The sequence below is a fragment of the Epinephelus fuscoguttatus genome, linkage group LG9 (assembly GCF_011397635.1).
Source record: "Epinephelus fuscoguttatus linkage group LG9, E.fuscoguttatus.final_Chr_v1".
Lineage (NCBI taxonomy): Eukaryota > Metazoa > Chordata > Actinopteri > Perciformes > Serranidae > Epinephelus > Epinephelus fuscoguttatus.
In genome coordinates, this window is record NC_064760.1 from 9,432,353 (window position 1) to 9,457,777 (window position 25,425).

Below are 25,425 nucleotides of genomic sequence, written 5' to 3' on the forward strand. Positions count from 1 at the left end.
GCTTTGGTGTGTCATCACTGCCAGGTGTAGTGACACACAAATGTTATTTTCACTTCTTTTAAATGTGACCCAGTGAGTTGTGGTTGTGTAGTGTGCATGCATTGATGGCATCTCTGAAGGTAATATATTGTGCAAACATTTCAAACTCAGAATTTGCGTGCTCAAATGAAATGGTTCCCAGTAAATATAATGCACTATACAGTAGATACAGAGTGGTTTTGAACATGTTATAATTTAAAGCTCCAGACTTGGCACTAAAAAGAACCTTGAAGTGAGATTCTTTCGTCAGCTGCTGTTCCCAAGGTCAAGAACAAACTCTGAACCTCCAATCGATCCTTCACACGTATTTTATTTGGAATTTGACACAGTTACAATACACGACTTAGAAAACCCACAACAGGAACAGAGCACCCTTTTCACACCGCGGACACCAAGGACACTTTGACTTGATAGCAAACATAAAATAAGGCCACTCCACTTTACACCGTATTGTCCGTTTTGAGAAGAAGACAGCAGCTTTCTTTGACTCTGAAGTTCCCCGCGGTGGCAGCAGACTTTCAGGGACGATAAACAGCACATGGTAAAAAAAATCTACAGATCTCACGTGTTGTACTGGACTGACACCGCCATGTGTTGGATTCCACAGATGGTAAAGAAAGTGACTGTAGTTATGTTTGAAGTTGTTGATATATATCTTGTAGGACAGGGGTGAAATCCTTGAGGGGGAAGACAGCTCATTTATTTTCAGCAGTTTTCCTCCATTATAATTACTGTAATAACACTGCTGTGACACAGAATTATAATGTGTGGTGTAACCAATTATGAATGCATCTTAATCAGCAACTGCTTCCACTCGGTCCTGACCAAAAAACAGCTACACACACACACACACACATATACTGACAAGACATATTTCCATTAAACACACTTCACTGATCTTTGACAGAGAACTGTTTTGGCTTCAGAATTGTTGTGCAAGAGTGGAGAGTGTGTCCACACCATAACTGGAGGTGTAACACAGTCTGACTGTTGCAGTAGGATCATTGTAGGGGTTTACAGCTAGATGGCGCTCTGAGGCTGCATTTGCAATCAAAGCCCCCCCTTCTCCTCCTCCTCACCCCTCCAAAACAAGCCCATCTAGCCTTCTCCTCTCCACCTCCTTATTTTATCCAGTTTCTCCCTGTCACCATCTCTCCTCTTCACCTCTACACCCTCCAACTCTCTTCATCACTCCTCCTATCTCCTATCTCCAACTCTCCTTCCTCATATCCTCCTCTTCCTCTTCCTCTTCCTCTTTCTACCCGTCTATATCTCTGGGCTTCTCCATCTCCCCATCTCTCTCTCTGCCTCCCAACCCCCCATCACCGTCTCCACAGCTCCACTCTGTCCTCTACTGCGCGGGCACAGCCTGAGTTTCGCCTCCGGAGGTCAGCAGCTGCATCAGGGTTCCTGAGGCTGGTCGGTCCACTCCTGTGGCCCAGCCGAAGAACATTCTGGAGTGAAACAAAGACATGGAAACGTTATTCGAAAAAGAAGCCCAAGCGCCAACATTATTTCTTTACACGTCTATTCTCCTGTGTTCAAATACCTTATATCCCCTGTGTGTCTCTACATGAATCTATGCAGTACCTTATCATACAAACATCAGAATCACAATCGGCTTCATTGCACAGTATTAATTCAGTATATAGAAACACAGTAAGAGGAAATGTAATCAAAAATAAAACAAATATTGCAAAAATCAAGAGACGCAAAAATAGGACAGAATAAAGTTACAGTAAGAATTTGAGAAAATACTATTTTAAAAAATACATACAACATATGTGAATTAAACTGAAAGAGTTGTGCAGTTTTTAGTTTGTGCAAAATCTTCCAAGCATTATGCAGCGGTACACAGCGTGAAGCATAAAAAGGTGCAATATTCAGTGTTAAAGTCACAATGTGCATACATAACACATATATGGATGTAATAACGTCAGTGTTGGGGGAGGGGGGGAGTGACAGGAGTTGGTGTTAGTGGGGATACCAGACCTTGTCGATGAGGCCAGCTGCAAGCGGAAAATAATAAAACTGTTTTTGTGGCGTGAGGTTTTGGTCCTGATGGACTGCAGCCTCTTGCCAGAGGGGAGTGTTTTAAAGAGTTTGTGTCTGGGTGGGAGGGGAGGAGGTGGACACATGGGATATATGTATATTAAGGGGTCATCCTGGTGGCCTCGTGGCTTTGATGCATGCTATATTACCACTGTGTCCCCAATCACTGACCTGTACTTGTTATATTCAGCTAAGAAATATTGCAAAGTGTTGCGACCTCAGCTAGAGATGATTATCCATGTTTTTGCGTCCTCCTGACTGGACTACTATAACTCTCTCTTTATTTGTCTAAACAAACTTTCTCTGAATCTGCTGCTCGGCTGTTAACCACGTCCAGCAGGTCGACCCACATCACTCCAATTTTAGTTTCTTTACACTGGCTCTCCATCAGGTTCAGGATTCACTTCAAAATACTTGTTCTCACGTATAGAGCCCTCCACAGTCAGGCACCTGAATATATCAGTTATCTCCTCCATCCATATATAGTCAGTATGTCTCTTCAGTCTTCAGAACAGGATGTACCAGACTCAAAGCAAAAGGTCATGTCGCCTTCAGTGGCACCAACACTGTTGAACTTTCTTCCATTAGGTTTACCATCTTTTTGGGCCAGCTGTGGCTAAGAAGGTAGAGCGGGTCGTCCACCAATCGCAAGATCAGCGCATCGATCCCCGGCTCCTACAGACCGCATGCTGAAGCATCCTTGAGCAAGAAACTGAGCCCCAAATTGCTCCAGATGGCTGTTCCATCAGTGTGTGAGTGTGTTAACGGTGGCCTCGGTCACCAGTGTATGAATGTGTGTGAATGGGTGAATGTGACTCGTAGTGTAAAAAGCGCTTTGAGTGGTTGGATAACTAGAAAGGCACTATACAAATGCAGGTCCATTTACCATCCATCTTTTACAACTGAAGACCCATCTTTTCGAAATGGCTTTTGTTTTACCCTAAATTGTCTCGTGTTCCTTGGTATGTTTCTGTTTGAGGACTCAGTGGCCTGTATTTGCTCCATGTTTAACTTTCTTTTTGTTGCTTTGTTTGAATTGCTATATAGCCTTTGTTATATAACAGATCAGATACATTTTATTGTTATCATTTTATTATCATTCTCTGTTTTACTCTACACAATAGTCCCTAAAAAACAAGACTGCCTGCCCCAGAAATTAACCTTATAGTTTCATTTAGCACTCCTATATTTTAGTCTCTTTTGTATATTCACTTCACATTGAGTTTAAATACATGACCTTAAATTAATAAAAAAAAAAATTAAAGTAAGATGCAATGTATTTATTTATTTACAATATATATGTTAAATTACTTTGTTTGTGCTTTAACAATCATCCATGTAGTTCAGTTTATCCCAGACAAGTTTAATCACTGAGATTGGTGACTAGGCATTACTGTTGTTGCCATAGTTACCTGCAGGCGACTTTAACTTGTGCAGTGATTTAGAACAGTTGTTAAAAGTTAATTGGAAACAGAATGTTTGAGCTGTTCTACCTAAACCTAACAGCCAATCAGAAACAAGTATTTTTCAGTTGCCATGGCATGACATTTACTTGGACTGTCATTAGAAATGTGCAGCAACTCTCATTCAGCGCTGACTGAAAAAATGTGTCTAAAGTTGCCAAAACTGAAACTTGCACTTGCACTGAATGCTTGGTTGAATTGTTTATTTATTCTTTAACGGGATGTCCGCTCATTTTAATCAAAATTTTGCCATATTTAGACTGTATTTTCAAAGTTCTTGTATAGCTGCACATTTTAGACAGTTTGACATTATGTTTGGCTCCTTTGGGAAATAATAAAAAGGGTTTGTAAAGGGGTTGTTAGCGCCAAAACTCTGCTATCGTATTGAAAATTCTTAAACCAGCCACAATTAGCATTAGGATCTGGACATGATTTCAAATTTTCACTGGACAGAGGGTAACATTACCTGACAAACAGATTTGCAGCCTGGGTCCTCCATATTTTCTGGATGTTGAATAATAAATGTGACAATCCGTGTTTTTAAAGTAATGACATGTACTATAGATAACATCTCCACCGAACAGTCATGCACAGGTTTTATGAATGAAGCTCGACAGAGTATAGAAAAAGGGACAATGAAGCCCTGAGTGCCGCCTCTTTTCATTTCCCGCCATCCAGATTGCTTCTATTTCTGTCCTCAGATGCTCATCTGTTTCCTCGGGGATTATCAAACTGGATCAAATCCCATCTAATCTCCTCTGGCCTACACACAGTGTAAACACAAACTTCTGTCTCAATGCACATGGCATTTATTCAGGGGAGTTCCAGGACTCCTAAACACACACAGTTTCCAATAAACTTATTACTTAGATTAATTAAAATTTCATTAAAATCAAGTAATACAGTCCAGGTGTTGGATGATTTTTTCAGTTGTTTTAAAGCGTTCATAAAATGTGAAGTGAAACTTCAGTGGATTTATATCAAATTTTCTTCTCCTACTGAAGTTCTAGAAATATTGGAAAGATGTTTGCCTTAGATTTGACGGTCACAAATTCATCCTAAGAAAAAAGTTTACACTGCTCACTTAATGATTGTAGCTCCTTAACATGACAAACAACTACATTAAGATATTTTGCATCAAGTAAACTGGTTATGTGGAATAAGAATAAATCTTAGATGTATGTGGGTTACATAAGTAAGAGAATACATGTCATAAACGAAACACTACACAGACAGAAAAATATGGATGGGGTTCAGGGATGAGCAGGCAAGAAAAGCAAACCTATACACACACCTGTGCCATCAATCACAGTGCACTGCTCGACCAGAGTAGATCTATTTTGCCATCTTGTGGTGAAATGTCACATTTCAATTGTCTATTTAAGTTGACATGAATAAATCACCAAACACCAATATATGACATATATAACATGTACACATTCACATTGCTGGCAAGCAGACTCTCTGGAAGGCTAGTACTAAAAATTCTATTCTGTTACACTCAATTACACTTAATTACACTCAAAGTAAGTGTAATTTTCAGCTAGGGCTCAAATTGAAGCTTATCAACTTGGGAAGTTTTCTATGTACAAGTGAAGCAGTGATATTAAACACATAGTGATGAAAATAATCATTTTTGATGAGAATTTATCAAACAGACAATCATATTTTTTTTGTTTTTTGGGGGGATGTTGTGTGTGATACTTTGAAATAAAATGGCAGCAAGCCCCCACTTTGCTACTTTCCCCTTTGTGTCAGGATACTCAATTCAAATTTCATAGTCAAATTTCATACTTGTAAGACTATTTATGCCGTTGTAGTGCCCTAATATTTGCATTTACATAATTTTTGCCAGAAACAGGTCCCAAAAAAGTCCCCTGACAGCAAACAGTCCCAAGTTGGGTGCTCGCTATCAACATAGGATGGCCCAAGGTGTAGGCTAACACGAAATAATAATGAAGAAAAGGTAGCAGGAAACATTATGAGGGCTGGACCTGGCTCCCGGCCTAATAGCCTGGGTCTAATAAAACCACATAAAGACCCATTATTTGTTTGATTACTGTAATTTAATGTAATGTAAAACAATATATATGATTTTAAAACAGTAAAAAACCTACCTGATATAACTGATTGTTGGTTAAAATAGCTAATGGTAATATACTTTGTATGCTGTGCTCATCTGCAGTTCATTCTCGTGCACAACTGACTGTCAGGTATTTCCAGCAACTTAAATGTGGTTTGATAGCTGAAAATGTTTCTGTGATCTGACGCATCAAAAAGGTAAATGTGATGTTTAGTGTGTCAGCTCCTCAGAATCAAAGAGCTTTTTTGGAAACTGAACAATCAAAGAAAAATTTAATTTGTCGGCAGTAGCCTTAACAGGACAGCAAAGACATGTTTCAGTGTCGGCGGGGTGCCGGCTGTGATCAGAGACACGTAAAATGCCTGTGCATGGAGAATGAAACACATATGATTATGCTCTCAGACTCAACTTGAGAATAACACAATTGATCTTAGTTCACTGGTTATGGGCACAGATAAGAGTCTTCTGTATGTTGCATTCTCGCCTAAAAAGATGGAGAACATTTGGAATATCGTGTGTGTATTTGAAAATGCAACGCCCCCCAAGATCCTTAAGAGGATAAGTGGTTTTAGAAAATAGATGCATAGGTATTTGCTCAATCTGTCACTATATTCACACCGCACTTGATGAGACAGATAATCTGTGAAATAAATCACATTTCTCTACCTACTTCATTGTCTTGTTGCCCTTCTAATGGCCTTACTGCATGTGGACGAAAATGACCAATCAGAGCTGAGATGTCTCCAACACAGCTAATGAACTGAGGTCAAACTGTCAAACTAGGCAGTGCTGATCAAATCTGAATCAAGATTATGTTACGGCATTGCCTATTTCTCGCCTTAAATGTTTTCAGTAACATATTTTAGTGTACTGTTTAGCTGCAAAATGAGAAAGTTAGTCCAGCCGGTGGTAGTGCTTGGTCCTTCAGTCGACTGTTTCCAACATGGCAGCCAGGTCACAAACAGTACACTAAAATATGTGCCTGAAAACATTTGAGGTGACAAATAGACAATGCAGTAACAGAATACTGACTTACATATGATCAGTGCTGCCAATTTGACAGTTTGACAGAAGCTCACGAGCACTGATTGACATGACTGACAGCTGTCTTAGAGACTCCTTGGCTCCGACATGTTGTTTTTGGTGTGCCGCGGTCGACTCTAGTGAACACCATTAGAAGCAGTAGGAAGGAGGAGGGACGATTCTTTTCATAGACTTTTATAGATCTCATTTCCTCCTTAAGGATATTGTGACAGTTTCAACAAATACAACACAAAAGTTGTTTTTATAGAAGTTACCAACTGTAGCTGTGAGGCATTTTGGGAAATAAAGGAGATCAGTAGATGTAAAGGATACGGTTGCACGTGGCAGATTAAACAAAACAGTTGGATAGAACACTGAACCCCCCCATCCTAGGTTTGAACCAGGAACACTCATGCTGTGAGGCGACGATGCTAACCACTTCATGACCATGACTGCCACCCAAGGAGCAAAACTCAAAACTGTAAAGGGGCTTGACAACTGTTATATTAAAAGGAAACTGAAACAGGCAGACTTCCTCACAGTAACCAACTAAAACGTCTCACATTTGCCAAGCTCGTAAAAGAACTACGGATGCCAGTCCAGCAACGGCCCTATCTAGAGTCGATGTTTGATTTGTCTGCTCTGGGCAGACAGTACAAACAACATAGCTGACTATGGGAAGAGAGCCTGTTTCATATATAAACAGCTCATTGTACGATAACAAAAAAACACAACAGTTCTTATTTTGAGGTGATTATACACTATTATATTACTATATATATATATATATATATATATATATATATATATATATATATATATTACTATGTGATTATACACACACATGTATAGGTCCTGTTTGTGCATGTGTGTGTCTTTAGGACCTGTGTGTAATTGACAAGCAAGAGTGAAAACATTGAATTTCCCCTCAGGGGGATTAATAAAGGAAATAAACTTAAACTTAACTAAAGAAAACATAGTTATGAGTATTATATTCCATTTCAGCCGACGGACAAATCCTACACACCTTTAATTAAAAAAGATATATGAAAGTCACTGAGTGATGTTTTTATGGTGGATTTTCAATGCCTAATACAAACATTACAAACGGCAGTTTAGAATTTAAATTTTTTTAAATTATGACTCGAGCAGAAGACATGAGTCAACCACTTGGTTACATTATATAGATAAAAGCAGATATGAGCATGTTACAGAGCTCTCTGCAGCCTGTAAATAAGATTATGAATCATTATTCGCCTCAGCACTCACTCTGCGATGTACTCCAGCGGTGTCCAGGAGCCGAAGTCCGCGTCAGGCATGAACTTCCTGTTCATTGGCGTATCCAAGGTAACCCTGTCAAATTAAGCCAGATGACAATCAGAGGGTGAGTAGCAGGAGATAAAGACGAAAGGCGGGCTGGCAGGCACACACAGACCACACACACAGAGCGCATGATGGAAAGGAACAATCGTGTTTCTGTTTTATTATCATATTCATGACTTCAAATATCACTTAGCAATTCAACCCGGCACGCTTTTCTTGTCCTCTTTAGTACAACTGCTCTCATATTAACATGTAGTGTCTCTGTGTAATTGCTTATAAACAACAAAACATCCCATCCTTGGTGTACTGTAGTATTCTGGGAGGAGCAGTCACAGTGTACAACCTATAAACATACATTTAAATACAGGAACACTCTCCTGTTACCTGGCCTACACAGTATAGAGCTGGTATGTGATGGTATAGAAGGAGCAGGGGGTTGGGGGTTGCAGGCTGTAACAGAAATGCAAGTCATGGGGCTAATGCTGAACAGATGTGACAGCATGCTGGAGAGGCAGACTCAGTCCAGCCTCATGTTGGTGGAAAATACACCACAGAGAGAGAGACAGCAGGAGCAGGAGCAGGATACCCCCCTGAAAACCCATTTCTGGCTTCTCACGATGACGGTGCAAAAACCCCCCACTGGTTTTAAATTCAATAAGCGCACAGAGGAGGCGATGGTGCAAGAGGACAGTACGTGCAACAGATCATGTGCACAACTATAGATCTAGCCTTATCCACCTTTTATTCCTGCACCTATTATCGTTTTCAGGTTCACACTTGTATTGTGGGTTTCTACTAGAACATGTTTACATGCGTGAAAAAAACATCTGTTTCGTACTGTTTGTGCTGGAGCACTGCTCTGATTGGTCAAAGTTTATGTGTCTTTCGTATCTCCACATCTCTGCACCAATACAGCAGCCGTGGATTGACTGTAAAACAGAATAGCTGCACTTTCTACTGTGGAAAATTGCCAATAAAATCCAAGGAACACAACCAGACATGTTCCAGCAGGAAAACAATCCAAAATTGGGGACAAATAAACAACAACAGCAACACGTTAGCATGCAGCTTCATGTACCAGTGTAGATCATCTAATGTTAACACTTGAGTAGCGTGCCTGGAGCAGGTGACAAAAAAAAAAAAATTTGGCATGAGCTGATCTTGTCTCAAAAGTAGAAAACAAATGTTGGAAACAGTATTTAGAGCAGTCTGAAGAATTAAGGTTTTGCTCATAGGGGTTATTTCTAATATGTTTATGTCATTATTTGAAACTTTGGACATGTTTTATATGAACATTCAACATGTTGACATTATATATATGACAGAAAATAAGGAAAAGCATAACCCCCTTTAAAGCTGCACTGTGCAAGAGCTTTCTTATATATACACCAATTCCCTAACCTAAAGCACAAGCTAAAGCTGTGACCAAAAAAGAGATTCACATCCACACTAACTATGACCTGTTTTATCCCATTGTATTAATAACATTCTGCTGCTGGACATGGACTCTATTCTGCAAACGATGGCTAATAAAATAACACACAATAACGCGCTCCATCCAGGGGAAAAAGAAACAAAGGAACCTCTCATCTCTTTGTCATAAAGCACCACAGACAGTCCAGCTCGGTAAACATGGATGTGCTCTTTTCAGTTTACTGGCATCATGTTCGAGGAAATCTAATAGTTTCCCTTTGCTGCTCCAGCCGACAACATACTGTACAAGGTTGTCTGGTGAAGCATTAAACTTTCTCTTCACTTCACTTATTCCTCATTTTAGTGGCAGCCCAAGGCCTAAAACTTTTAACTGCAGGGGCTGTAAATATTAAGGCTGCAGCCGCCGATGAAATGTCAGAGAACTGTAAAAAATGTTTCTCAAAGCCCAAGGTGACGTCTTCAAACTTCTTGTTTTACCCCTCTAACAGGCCAAAGGCAAAAGCTGCTCAGTTTATCATCATCAAAATAGTATCAAACACAACAAATGTTAGAATCTGCTAATGACAAGTAAGTTATTATCAAAATAGTTGTCTACTAGTTCATACCCATTGAGTGCACAGTTGCCCACGTACAGTTTCACATGGTGTGTGTTTGGGATACAGGTCATAGGAAATTGCAGATTAAATAGTCAACTGAACCCATTAAGAAGAGCAATGTATTCAGACAGAGTTTTTGTGAATTTGATAGTACAATTGCTTTATTGAAAATACAGTAGTACCATTGGCAATAGTGGGATAGTTAGTGGGCTAAAACAAAAACAACAACATTGGTCCACAGGGGGAGCCACAGCGATTGGTCACATTTTAGCCATTTTTAAGCATTTTGCTGTTGTTATAGCGCCACCCAGTTGCCAATTAGAGTTAAATTTCTCCAGTCACCTTGAGGCGTCCTGTTCTACATATCTACCAAGTTTAGTAAAAATCTATATGGCGGTTAGGCCTAGATAAGAAATTAGCTCTCTAGCGCCCCCATTTTGTTTGATGGGGTCAATAATGGAGGGGTCCCCTCAAATTATGTGTGGTCATATGCCTACAAAGTTGCGTGGAGATGGGTGAAACCCTTGAGATGTTATACACCTTTATGTGATGAGCCACGCCCCCCGAAATATTCATTGCCTTATAGAAGCTCAGTTTTAGTAAGTTTTCCAACTTTTGCCAAGAGGGAACTTTAGATATTGGTCCCTTTTTCAGTCTCTACGACATACGGGGCATGAGATATACCCATTCAAAGTTTGCAATTTCTATCGGTTGCTATAGCGCCCCCCTTTGGCCAATTGATGTAATATTGCTTCATTCGCATCCTCCCATGACCCTCTACCACTGTGCCAAATTTCACATGGATTGACCAAATCAGTGAGGAGAAAAATATGGAACAGACACACCCACACACACACAGACAGAGTTTTCATCATTATGTAGTAAGATTAATCGGCTAATCCTAACTGCATAAACTGCTTCACATTTTCTACAGACGCAGGTGGAATTTAAAGCTAAACACCCTTTTTGAGACAAAGTAGTTAAAAAAAAATGCAGCTATCAGTTGTGTGCAAAATGAATGGGACTTGGTTTGTAGCAAGGTGCTTATTTCACTGTAGAGACTCCAATGAAAATCTGTCTTTTGAGTATCAAACACTCACATATACATTAACAGTAGGTAGCTGTATCATGCTGCAGTGTGATGTTGATCGGTTTTCAATGGAGTGAGTCCTCAGACTCACAGGTCGTAATTTGGGTGGGATTTCCATAATTTTTGGGGGCTTTTTGCCTTTATTTGATTGGACAGTTAGGGGGAAGAGAGTATGGAATGACATGTAGCAGAAGGTCAAGGGTTGGAATGAAGCCCACAGCTGCTGCAGCAAGGACACAGCCTTAGTGCATGGGCTTGCTCTACCAGGTGAGCTAGTGGGCACCTCAACCCCAATAAAATTTGTGTTTAAAGTCTGTGCTCAAAACATTATACAAATGTCACATCCTGCGTTGAGTACAGAGAACACCAAAATCATGTACACAGAATCAAATAAATCAAATGTAACGTATGATTGTGTTACTATGTGATAATCTATAAACATTCAAATAAGATACTGTTTACATTTTATAGTTCAACATTTTGAGAAGTAGAAATATCCTCCTTCTTTCCTTTCACTAAGTGAGGCAGTGAACAAAGAGGGATCTCAAATAGCATGGGGCTTACCCTGGACAGTAAAGCATCATCAGCATAACTGAATATAGCGTCGGTTAAATGTAAGATAACAGGAATATATGTAGTAATTTCCTACATATTTGTGAATTCGGGTACATTTTAAAACCTAAAAATATAAGGTCTTTGACGGCGGTCCCCTGGGACCTCCGCCCTGCTGTCACTGCCAGGTAATGACGGCACACAGAGCTGCAAATAGCCAGAAAGACAGCGGGCAGGTGTCAGAAACACCAACACATTGCTGACAGTATGACAATGGCATCCAAAACAAGTTTCACTCTCTTTCTGTGACATGAAAAATACATTCAGAATAAGTAAGGTCATGCGACATCACTGTCTCTAAGATTCCAGCACAGACTCTGTTCACAATGTAGCAACATTGGGGAAAATAATATGGTGTGTTCCTAGGATGCATAGATATTGAGTTTACTGCGTCCTTTAAAATGTGTCAGGGATGCAGGACACAGGATTTCACAGGACCGAGAGAAATCACTGCTGCAGGTTTGAGAAGTAAAGACATTTCTACACCGTTGATTTTACCTGCTGTGAATGTACGCTGACTGCAGCTGCTACAAAACAAAAAAGCCAAAAGAGGTTTTAGGGCCACCTCTCAGGCCTACAGATGGAGGGTATTTACCAAAGGTCTGTTTTAAAATCATCAAATTATCATGACCATGTGTGTACACAACGTTTCTCTGCAGTACTTACGGTAGTATAGCCACAGCAGCAGCTCCTGATGGCATCCCACTGTTCTTTGCTGCGAGACTCTGACAGAGCTGGTGGACGGCAGCTTTGGCCATGCCGTATCCAACCATACCTGGAGGATACAGATAGAACATTTCTGTTAGTGTCCTGGAGGGAAATTCAGTTTGCTCACATCAGATGCAGCACACACTGTGCCCAGCAGTGGATGACATTGATTTAGCAGAAAGAGGTCAAGTGGAGAGAAATTGGAGAATCTATGGAGGGAACATCTTGAGACTTTTAAAAACTGAATCAGGTGTGTTTGTGTTGTAGGACGGCTCTGATACACAGGATGCAAACAAATCTCATTCAGTTCAAAGTACTACATAGAAAACATCCCTCACTACTTGTCATTTTCTTTCTAGTCTGTTTTTCTTACACCATGTTTCTACAGCCTTAGTTAAAGTTATGTTGTTTTGTAGTTTCAGCATCTGGAAACAGTAAGTTCCTCTCCCCCCCACAACATCTGACAAGCTTCCCTGAAGAATGCAAACTATCTGCCCACCCTACTAAACCAATCTTATGACAGGCTTACAGAGATCTGACCAATGGGAACAAGGGGTGGTGACAGGGCTTTTATTACAAGCTTTTGTTTTTCCCCAAGAGAAACATCAAAAGAAGCTTGAGTTAGGGTTGCCAGTCGTGCAACAGTCCAAGGACAGTGAAGTAAACGCGGCTTTGATTTGCTGCATAAACCACCAGGTTAGCCTCCAGCTTTAGTTACCCTGCACCTGACAGGTCACAGGTTGATGAGCCAATGTGCAGCCATCATCAATTACATCTCCTAATTATCTTTGTCCTTGAAACCAAAGCTGCTCTCACTAAAGAAGGGAAGTTCAGAGTAATTAAAGTTATAGATTTACATTAGTCTCACTTCAAGCGACAGTTTGTTAAAAAGACAGAGTCTGCCGTATGGGTACTGGGCCATAATCGGCTGTGTGAGTGTAAAACTCCCACATTCAACAAACAAAACAATACACAACAATTAAGTTTATTCAGATTTTCCAAACAACTTAGACCGAGAGACAAAAAGAGATGACTTAATATCTTCAAGAGACACTTGGGAATAATTTTTGACTCATATTGCAGCTTATTATAAAGAAAACTGAGGCTAATGTTGATACATGTGATGATTTAAACACACATTTAAAACCTCTGAGGACAACGGTCGGTATTTCAGGGGTTCTGGTGCAGCCAGCAGATATCCGGACAATGGATGAAGGATATCCAGGCAAAGATGTCCTCTACCATGTGCCAGTCATTGTTTACAGTCTGATTAGCAACTTGAGATACAAGAATGGAGTTGAAAGAAGAACTTGTAAGATATCTGCCTATGAATGCAGATAAATAAAATGAAAAGCTGTAAGATGATAGCCTTACAATGGGAATAAATTGGCATTCATTCTATTACTATAGTGTTCTGCCTCTTTTGCTTTCCACACAGACTGTTTACTTTATTCAATATCACTCCAACTACAAACTGAAACCAGAATGTTTCAGATGCCAAAATCTTCCCACAGATTCTGCATGCACAAGCAGGTATCTGTTTGTAAAGGTTAAGGGCCTGTGTCCAGTGAGTTTTATTTCTGTGCATTGGCATCTTTTTTCAATTGTTCCAATTGAGGAGAACTTATGCAGCCTCATGCGTCGACCTCTGCGTTGTTTTTCAGCATGTTTGATCAGTGCTCTGGCTTTATTGTGCAGCCGCTCCGAGCACTTCTAGATGAAAATCATGGAACATTTCAAAGAGAGGCTGGTGACATCACTGCCGCTCCTCTAGCTGGGTAGTCTGAGTGGGCGGAAGTTCGCTCCAGAGATCAGCCTCTCATTGGGCAGAATGAGCCACCCGCTGAAGTCCCGCCCTACCACCTCCAGTTGTGTAGCAGTTTTCAACTGTTTTCAACACATCCTTTACTAACTTTTGCGGTGTTTGATCTTGCGGGGATGTAGCCATTTTTCTGCCATGGTTCGCGTCCTGTAGGCGATATTTTTGTGGGCGTGTTACACCAAAACCTGTTTCCCCCGGCAATATTTTTGCAAGCGCACTGTTGCTGTGGCACCGCCCAGAACGACTGTGATTGGTTGAAAGAAATACAAGCAGCCGGGGTGTTTTTTTCTCCAATCTTAAAGTGAGAGTCAGCGCAGCCAGACCTTTCTTTTCTTGAGAAAGGTCTGGTGAGCGAGACTATTAGCTGGGTGACTGTCACAGCAAACACAAAAAGCATGGGAGCAGATCGGCCAGGGGACATTGAATTTTGCTTGCGAGTGTTGATCTTTTATCAATGAATGTACTGTAAGCTTGTTGTTAACTGTGAACTGTGAACCCCCTGTTAACGTAGCCTTGCCTTAGCTACCTGGCTCACCTTAATGTCAAGATATGTTGTCATAGAAACAAAACCCACACACGGCGCCTCAATAAAATAAAGCACTTTTTAATGTAGTACTGGGATAAGCACTCCCCAGCACCCTGCCACCACTTTTCTGCTGAAGAAAAACTCTTTGTGGACACGCTCTAAGACTTAAGTAATGTGTAAATTTGTTGTACTGTTGTCACAATACCAAAATCTTTGTTTCGGTACCGATACCAATATGAATTTCGATACTCTTCGGTACCTTTCCTAAAGAAAAGTTCTTTTGGATACAAACCTTTAGAACAATAAATAGTAGGGGTGTAACGGTACCAAAAAATCATGGTTTGGTAAGTACCTCGGTACGGATGTCACGGTTTGGTTGCTCAAATGTTTCACCAAGTTGGTATTGTCTCGTGTTGTCTCCCTTTGCGAGGCAGACTTTCTCTTGTCTTTTTTCACGTGCGCCAGCTGCGAATGTTGATACAGGTGTTGTCATACACACCACTTGTGCAATCTGTGCTCCAACAGGAACAAGAAAGGCGTTTGTGTGCATAAATGAGTAAAATAAATTAACTAAATGAATAAATTGAATCAATTTCAAAGTACCGGTATTTTCCAAATGCAGTATAGTACCGTTTGAAATATTCTAGTACCGCGGTACTATTTTAGTACCGGTATACCGTGCAACACTAATTTGTTGCTAGGAAATATCTCTAGTACTATCCAATCAAAAGCAAAAAATGTGTTTCAGAGTTATCACTGGGTGGAATATATCAAGTCCACTATTAACACAAATAGCAGATAATGTAGTTTGGTTTAACCCGTAATGCATTATTTGGTAACTGGAGCATTATTAGTACATTTTTCTTTTCAGGTATATCATGTCATTGTTGTGATGTGTGCATTTTGATCAAACTTTACGACGGGTGTGTTGACCTTGTTCCATTGCCTCTTTATTTACAGTCTATGCTTTGGACAAGTCAAATATTAGCTAGCTAACGTCAGCTTTGTCATTCATGTAACAGTTAGGTGAAGGGAGAGATTTAATGAATTAAAACAGGCAGCACAGCAGAGTATTTCTGCTCCTACTATGAGATTAAACTTGGCTGGAATTCTGTATGAACACTAAGAGGCAAAGCGGTGCTTGAATAGAATAAATGACATAGTTTACTGTGCATCCAGACACTGAAAGCTATTTTTTGCATGGTGGATTATCAGATTGGAGATTAAAAAGTCACGTGGAGAGCACAGAAACGACCCCTCTCTGTCTGGGCTTCAACCTCTGTTTTAAACCCTTTATCAGAGGTTAGGATTATTAAAAAGCCTTGCACGAGGTTTATAAATCTTTTCTTGGTTTTTAAAGTTTGGTTTGGAATTTCATATTGTAATTGGTGACTGATTCAAAACAGAAAACATGTTTTTGCTCACTGAGGAGAACATTCTCTCAATCCCCAAATTATCTTACATTTTCACCTCTTTAGTTGCTGACGTGATACTCGGCTGATTATCTCCTAAATCTGCTAATGATGTTTCCAACATTTAACTTGGTATTCATTCATAAAACTAATTCACAACAATCTTTAAAGTCAATTCATTACCCTAATCTGCTTTTCTTGTTTGAGATAAATTTGAGATGAACTGGATTAGGTCGACGCTTATTAACATTTTACTCCCTTTGTTTGATCAACGCAAACCAAAGAAACGATGAAGCACCTCTCAACAGTGTTTGTGATATTTCTTAACATGTAGCTCTTTATACTTACTTATATTTAACTAGACCACATAGATATGAGTGGGTTTTTGGAGAATAAGGTATCTTTCACTGTTGTGTTTAAACACAGTCCCTAAAAGGAGTCAGCTCTGTAGAATTCCACTATAAATACAGCCACAAGAGAACAATAGATATTAGGAACCCCAGACTCCATCAGTGCAGTTAACACAATCTGTCCGCGTGGATAAAATGTGTGGAGCTACAACTGCTGAGTCATTCTCCTCATAAGCCAGCAGCCAATGAGCTTGTTTGCTTTGTGCTGACTGCTGAGCCAGGGCTTTGTGCTGCTGGAGAGTTGGCTCTCAGCCCATCACATGGTTAGCTTGGACACAGGGGGAGAATGGACATCACATGGCAACAAACCAAAGCCTCTCTCAGCCACGGAGGCTGACATGAGGCCGGCTGGTGTCATGTTAACAATGATTAACTCTGGGGAGAATTTAAGGCACTGGAACGCCATCCAAAAATATGACGATAAGGTTTCTTGTGCAAGACTCAGTTCATTCATTTATAAAGCTAAAGCCAGCCCTCACTAAACAATTTTTCACATTTTAACAGTTGTTAAAAATGTGCAAGACCCCACCCATATCGCCATGTAACAGTAAATCTAGCAGTTTCTTTCCTGTAAGTTGTGGAGAGAAACTATTTGGCCAAAACAGCACACAAATAACAGATTCCATTTGTGAACAGTCTCAACTCTCAAAACTGGAAATCTTGCAAATTCTAACATGAGTTTACAAGGCAGACAACAGGCAGGAACAACTAGCTGTTTGTTTTTGTACTACTTTCTACAGGAAATTAACAAAGAAAAAACGTAATAATGGATAAGGTCAAGGAGACGGCATGAATATGGAACATTGGTGCCGCTAGGAGGACTCCTGAGCAGATTAGGGATGTCAAAAACACTAACTAACTTCCCACACACCACAGGAAAATCTGCCGAGATGATCTTCAGAACCATCAAAAAAAATCTGGACTTTACTGACAATTGCCGAGAGGGGGTGTCCGGCCCCAAATCAGCTTAATTCTTGTGCTGTGTGTACCTGGCATAAGTAATAATTCAGTATCACCAATGATGCTCTTCTTACTGAAAGAAATTTATCATATAAAAAAAAAATCACAGTTTGGGTCGTACATTTATTTTGTGGTGGTTGTTTTTTTTCCACTACAACAGATTTTGGGTACACTGTTATTTGGATTCCAACGGTATGAGATTTTCACAATATGATAACCATCTCAGAAAATACTGTGGTTTCACGGCAATACAGTATTAAAGAATTTATATTATTATCAGTCAGAATGATCCTTAAGGAATGAAAATGGCAGGGTTATTGTTGGTTGAACAAATGGTTTATTACTATCATTAAAACTTGAAAGCATTTAATTCATGCAAGTTTGAGTAAAAAAGTCTCCTTGAAAATAAGTAAAATAAAGGTAAGATTTTCCATCCACTTGTATTTTCTTTTCTCAAAATCGTAGTTAAGCAAACGCACGTGTTATGATAACTGTCAACGTCTATTCACGGTTTACCTTGAAACTGGTATGTCGCTGCAACCCTACCGTTAATGTTTGTTTCAAACCTGCCACCTGACAAGAAGTATGGTCAACAAATCAGCTTGTTTGATGCTCAAATCCCCACAACATGACTTATGATTAACAACATCTCTGCAGAAATCCACAGAGAAGTTGTTCTATATCTTAACTTAGGTATAATCCTTGCTTTAAAGTGATGCACGAGTTTTTTTGTTTAATAATGCTGCGACTGACAATCATTTCCGTTATCGAATCATCAGCCCATTTTTTTCCAATAGTCTGTGAAATGCTTAAAAAATAGTGCAACAATACCATCAGAGCCTCATATTAAGGCTTGAAATCAGTAGTTTTCTCCCAAACTCCAAAAAGATATTCAGTGGAATCACACAGGACAAAGAAAAGTTAAGATAAGAAATTATCTTATTGCAGAAGCTTTAAATATCAGTGTTACTGGATGAATGGCTTAAACTATAAACCAACTGTAAAGACAGCTGCGGAGCTATTTCCTGTCCATCGACTAATCATTTAAGGCCCTACTGTATGAATTATACACATTAAAAAAGTATTAGAAACACATAATTAAAGGGGCATTCATTGATTCTACACATAAAGTTCAGTTTACTCATCACGATAGGTGCAACTCTGCCTTTGAAAACAGTTGTATGAAGTTATCTGTGGCTCCGCAGAAGCTTACTAACCATCAGTCTCTGTCAGCTTGAGGCGATTTGCATTTTTTTTTTTTAACATAAGTCCTGTTCTGTATTAATTTCTTTAACAAAAACTACGACAAAATACGTTAATAAATGAGCTTTTTTTCCCCATGACTGAGACAAGATGATGATAAAACTGCACTGACATAATTTAACACTGACTGACTAAAATGTGGTTTACAATAAAATCTATCAAGTTTCATTGACAAAAAAGAGGAGACAAAATATTATAGATGGTTTTCTTCAATGCAGCAGTTGTTTCCTGTGCTGCATGCACCGAATCAGGACTACATAACTTTGTAAACAATGAGCAAAAAGTCAATTAGCAAAAAAGTTTGACTAAAATGACAAAGTTATTGGTTTTGATTGAACTAGATTGAATGAAATGATCAATATAATCTCTTGACTAAAAAAGACTAAAATGTCAACAGTTTTCATCGACTAAAACTACAAGAGTTAAGGTTTTCTTTGACTCAGATGCCCCAACTTTTAGTCAACTAAAACCTGACTGAAAGAAAACAGGATGAAGTTGACTGAATATGATAAAAGCACAAAGGACATTTGACACAGGACTAAGACAAGCACTATATAAAACAAAAGCACTGGTCCTTTCTTATTCACTTGTTGTCTTTTGTTTATTGACTTGTGTTGTCCTTTGCTGCTTTAATGAACCCAACCAGCTACATTTTAATTATTCAGCTGGTGTTATACGGAGTGAAATGAGTAAGCAGGTCAGGGTTGAGTCAATTACTCAAGGACACTAACGGAGCAGAAGGTGGCTGATGGACAAACCACTGCCTCACAAAGCTCATCAGCTATTCTATCTTTTCCCCCCTTGTTTTGTTTCTCGGATCCATTTTATCGACACGTTCTCCTCGCTCTGTTGTGAGATCCCCCGTGTCTCTGATCAGTATGTCAATTCCCCGGTCAGAGCCCCGCGGCGCTTTCTATTACCTACATTATCTGAATTGGCAGGTTGTACAACAAAGCCACGTGCACAGTGCAGCCTCCAATATATCAAAGTCTGCCTGCAACCCTGATGTGACACACTGCCAAACCAGGTCATCATGATGAGAGCGGTAAACACAAATGTGCCTTACCTCCAGTGCCTGACAGCGCTGCTTTGGCCCCAGCCAAAGTCAACAGCCCGCCTGGTTTTAGGTGCAGAGAAGCGAGGTGGCTGGAGATAGTGGAGGTCCACACACTCTGTTTCCACATCAGGTCGGTGTTTTTGTATAAATCTAAGAGAGAAATGGGAAATAATTACAAATGTAAGATTTATTGTAATTCACTGGTCACCGTATTAAGTGCAACACTTTGGGAAATATGCTTGTTTGCTTTCTGGCAGACAGTTACACAAGAAGATTGATAACACTCTTGTGTCTGTCTGTTCAACATGAAGCTACAGCCAGCAGCTGTTAGCTTAGCTTAGCACAAAGGCTGGAAACAGTAGGAAAAAGCTAGCATAGATCTGCCAAAAAGAAACAAAATCAGTCCACCAGCACCTCTAAAGGTCACAAATTAACACGTCATATCTTATTTGTGGTTAACTGGCGACTCTAAATTGAGTAAACTGCTCAGAGGCAAGAAATAGTCCGTCAAATACCCTCAGAAAACTATGATAATTCTTACACTTTAGTTTTTGTATGGACTGAAGAAGGTAACTGTTAGTCAGCGAGCTTTAGAGGTGCGAGTAGGTGGATTTAATTACCTTCGGCAGACCCAGGCTAACTGTTTCCTACGGTTTCAAGTCTTAATGCTAAGCTAGGCTAACCGGCTGCATCCTATTTACTGCACAATTTACTTAGGCAGAGTTTAAATCTAAACATACGGTACGTAATTTGTGCCGCTCAGTCAAAACAATAACAAAAGACAGAGCAATTGTTACTGCAGTCAGTTTCTCCAAGGATTTCTTCAGTGTTGATCATGTAGCAGTTGATTACTCGGAGCCGAATTATCTGCAGTGGTCTCTTCTTCTCCAAAACGAACAGATCACGTGATGAAAGCTGTTAATAACACTGAATAAAGCAGTTTCACATCAAAATCTGTGTTTTTCTAATGCTGTTCAGCACAGCAGGGGCTGGAGCGGAGTTGCCGCTTGTTTCTGATTACTCAAGATCCAGACATCCGGTGACTACAGTCCTTCATTCAATTAAACCATGTAGTTAAAAACAACCAAGATCTAAAAAGTGTATCGTAAAAATGTCACTTAAAAGTGGATGAGTTAATTTATGACAGCTTCAGGCGGACAACCACAACAAAGGGAATATGATGCCAATTACAGGCAGTGGCGACTAACTGATTACAGATTTCTGTGTGTTTGAACACTGTTGGAAACATTTCAGATAATAAGTACACAACTTTAAAAATAAATATATAACATTGGTTCAGTCGTTTGTAGACATTTTAATACAGAAAGGGTACATGTATCTTCAAGCATGAATGACTGCATGAAACAAATGGCTGATGATTAATGTTACAACAAACAGAGGGTTGAACTCTGACCTTTGGAACTACAGCTTCCTCCCGCCCATCCTCCTGCCACACACAAGATGGCATCCACTTTCTGTTCCCCTAGCAACTGGGCCACATCTGACGTCACCTGCAGGAAATGAGAGATAACTACTAACACCTTTTTCATAAAACCACAGGGCGAATGGCTTTTAAATGCCGACTGCTCCTCAGCACACACACACCAGCTGGAAATGTTTAATGAACATTATGTGCTGCGTTCAGGTCAACAAACAGAGTCGGGAATTTGGGCAAAACACTTGCAGTAGGAGATGAATACAGAGAGTGTCTTAATTACCTTGTAGCCTTAATAACCTCATGTAAACTGGCTAAATAAAGACATAAAATGTGTTAATATATTATCCTGTATCATGTAAGAATATAATAATTACAGCATCTAGTATATTCCACATTTTTATTTGTCTTGGGGTGACCTGACCACTTTGTAACCAGCATTAAATGGATAAAAAGTTCACAAAAATGAATGATGGAATTGTCAAAAGGCTGCAAACAAATCACATCATTTCATAAAATAGAAGAAGCCATTTATCAGGGTGTCTATAGGTATCAGACAGTTAAATTTAATGCCTTTTAAGACCCGTTCAAGACACCTTTTAACCAAATTTAGGACAGATTTTTGGACAAATCGTGTTTTATTTATTTAAGCATCGCAGGTTAACACTGCAAGCAAGTAGTATATATATGGTCTTGTGCAGGGGTAAGTGTTATGTAAGAATATGTTTATTAAAGTACGTTAATCTACATTTTGCCAACAAGTAAGTGCAAGTATTAAGTAAAATGTCAATGTTATAGTTTAAGAAAGATTTGTAACAGCAGAAATGTGGACTTTTACATAGGGAGGCTTTACTCATTTTCACAGAAAGAAATTTAAAAAATGGAAAAAATGAAATTAGATAAAAATATTTGTAGTAGTTAAGACATCAAACATTTAAATTTAGGACTAGTTAATGACTTTTAAGACATTTAAGACTTTTTAAGGACCTGTAAACACCCTGATATAAATCACTGTTAGATTCTGATTGTTTTACTAGCTGTAAGAAATGATGACACCTGGCATCAAATAAAGCAGCCAAACCAGAGATGTCGTAATCAAACTCAACTCAAGCTTATATATGTAGCACCTCTCATGCAAACATGCAGCATAAAGTGGTTCACATGGCAAAAGGTCTGGGCAATATGTGCTGAAAATTATATCACAATATTTTAAGGCTATATTTCATTACACAGTATCTGTCCTGATATTGTTAAGTCTCCCCAAAAGCACTTAGTCAATGTTAGGACTAGATGACAAAATCGAACATAACAATATTTCTGACCAAATACCCTCTCTGGTGCAACAAAGTTGTAGGGATGATTTTTTTTTTTTTTTTTTTTGCAAACGATCATCAATAATGTGAATATAACAACTAATGGAAGCGTTAAAACAAATAGAAAAGTCTGGCAAGTTGACACTTTACATTAATTCGCTGTGATGCAGCCTTTAAAACGAGGTCAAAACACCACTTATGCCATATCACGCCACAACGACACCCAAAATCTAGGCAATATATTTCATATTGCCTAGCTCTGGGCAAAACTGGAATGATAGACACAATTTTAAGGATCACACAAACAATTATATATTAAGTTTTGCAAAACTAGAAAATTACAACAATAAGACAGTAAAAAAGTTAAAAAAAAAAAAAAAAAAAAAAAAGCACACCAAACAAAACAAAAAAGATGATTAAAAGTCGAAACTACATCTAAATTAAAAGTGTTGCATTCACGTTCTTTATCTCCTTCTTTTCCAATGTGACATGAACGCAGCATTAGCATATACATTTTCAAACCAAACTGAACATAATACAAAAAAAAACTATAAATAAATCTTATTTAAAAGCTACTGGATTTATATTAACAGTCAGACTTTAGCTGTTGAGTCGTAACGACTTCACTGCTGCCTGTCAGATCCTCGGCTTGTCTTTAATGAGACAGAAACATCCCATATTTATACTTCACCATGCTAACTGTCATCTCTGGCTCACCTGTCCCGCCTGCTCGGTGAAGGACTCACTCAGCTTCACTATAACGTTTTCATTCGCCTCGTCGTTTGCAGCCATGTCGATACAAGCCACCCACTGTTAATGTCACACAGAGAGAAATATAAGTTAGCTCATCAGTTAGCATCGCAGAGAGTTAGCATGTATGCTAGCGCTAACTGTTGTCACTCACCCATCCTTTGGATTTGAAGTGTTGGACACACTTGGAGCCCAGAGCTCCTCTTCCGCCGTAAACGATCACCCGGTTAGCAGCCATGTTTATGTCTTGATTAGTAGTAAGCAGTGTGAGAGGGAGAGCTGAGGAAGAGCTTCAGCTGAAATACACTGACAGAGGAGGAGGAGGAGGAGGAGGCGTGTCTCTAGTTGTGCAACAGGTTGGTGGAACTAATGCTGCTTTCAAAGACAGTCGGAAACACTAGATTGTCAAAACCATGTGTGAACCTTATTTTTTCTGTCTTGAAAAATACATTTGAAAATCCAAGTCCCTGAGATCTAAAAATAGGATACTATACTTTTGACCTCTGGTGAGCAATTCACTTCAATTCAGTTTTATTTGTAAAGCCCAGTATCACAAATCACAATGCAGCAAAGTCGTAATTTAACTCAACTCAACCTAATTCATGTATCACCTCCAGTCCGATTTGGCCCACTGGATGACTTTGTACACCTAGTGTCGATTCACCTGTGAAGGCTAAGCGGTGTTAGGTTTAAACAGTGAGCAGATATTAAATGCTGCCTCAGAGGCTTTATCACCCTGACCAGAACACAGCTCTCTGAAATTACAATGATCGAGTGATCAAGTTAAAGCTTCTTACTTGATGTTTCTGTTTGGTGAAATACTGTAACTGGAATAAGTTGAAAACATATTTACACCTTACAAAACTGTTATAGTTACTGTGTTAGTAAAAAAAAAAAAAAAATGCAGTTACCCACCTGGCAGACACAGAGCAACATTATTATACATTTGGCGGTGTGCTAAAGGCACCTAATGAGTGACACTCCTCCATTTCCTAAGGGAAACAGAGATTTGGCTCTTTAAATGCTTCACTATATTCACCAGCCAGTCACTAACTTTGTCTGCCTGCAGTTTGGTGCTCAGCAGGAGTCTTACTATTGAGTTCTCAGAGTTTGTTTGCTGAAACTTGCAGCCTGCAGCAACCAGAGCAAGGTTGGGTAGGAACAGAGCAAAACAATGAGCTGAAAGACACTAAAACACTTCATGGTCAAGTGTCGTAGTGAAGAGTGAGCTGAGCCAGAATGCAATGCTTTTGATTTCCTGGTCCATCTACGTCCCACCCCTCACCTATGGTCATGAGCTCTGGGTAGTGACTGAAAGAATGAGATTGTGGATACAAGCGCCAGAAACGAGTTTCCTCCCTGGGGTGGCTGGGCTCAGCCTTAGAGATAGGGTGAGGAGCTCGGACATCCGGAGGGAGCTCGGAGTAGAGCTGCTGCTCCTTCGCATCGAAAGGGGTCAGTTATGGTGGTTCTGGTTTCTGATCAGAATGCCTCCTGAGCGCCTCCTGCTGGAGGTGTTCCAGGCACATCCCACTGGTAGGAGGCACAAGGGAAGACAAGAACGCGCTGGAGGGATTATATATCTCATCTGGCCTGGAAACACCTTGGGGTCCCCCAGGAGGAGGTGGAAAGTGTTGCTGGGGAGAGGGACGTCTGGGGTGCTTTGCTTGGCCTGCTGCCCCCATTGTAACAATAGGATTGTTGTTCCTAGTTGTGTTGTTCCGGGGAACTTTTAGAGTGTGACACACAACACTGAAATGCTGGCTAGAGCTGTATTTGCTGTGAAGACTTTCAGCTGTATTAAAGTTACAAGTGAGCAAGATAAACGCTCTAACCGTCCATTCTGTATGGTTTATTGAAGACCGAGCAGAATGAAACACCCGTGACCTGGCCCAAGGTGAAAATGGATGAAAATGAAATGGGAAAAATTTGAAATAACTTCACACTGATGCAAATTCCAGTATTGGCATAAAATTGTCATAAAATAAAATATAAAATTGGCATAAAAGCGTACAAAGATACCTTCATCAACTACTCCCATTGTTTCTCTGTTT

The 25,425-nt window shown here is 39.7% G+C and overlaps 1 protein-coding gene across 1 annotated transcript; it reads right to left on the reverse strand.

Moving 5' to 3' along the window:
* Positions 1–331: 331 nt before the first annotated feature.
* Positions 332–23,686, reverse strand: qdpra (quinoid dihydropteridine reductase a). The gene is made up of 7 exons (XM_049585158.1): positions 23,526–23,686; positions 23,339–23,431; positions 21,288–21,384; positions 19,883–20,023; positions 12,382–12,490; positions 7,930–8,013; positions 332–1,493 (listed from the first exon to the last, which is right to left on the reverse strand). The coding sequence occupies exons 1-7, from the start codon at positions 23,607–23,609 to the stop codon at positions 1,391–1,393; spliced, it is 711 nt and encodes a 236-aa protein (XP_049441115.1). The 5' UTR covers positions 23,610–23,686; the 3' UTR covers positions 332–1,390.
* Positions 23,687–25,425: the final 1,739 nt, after the last annotated feature.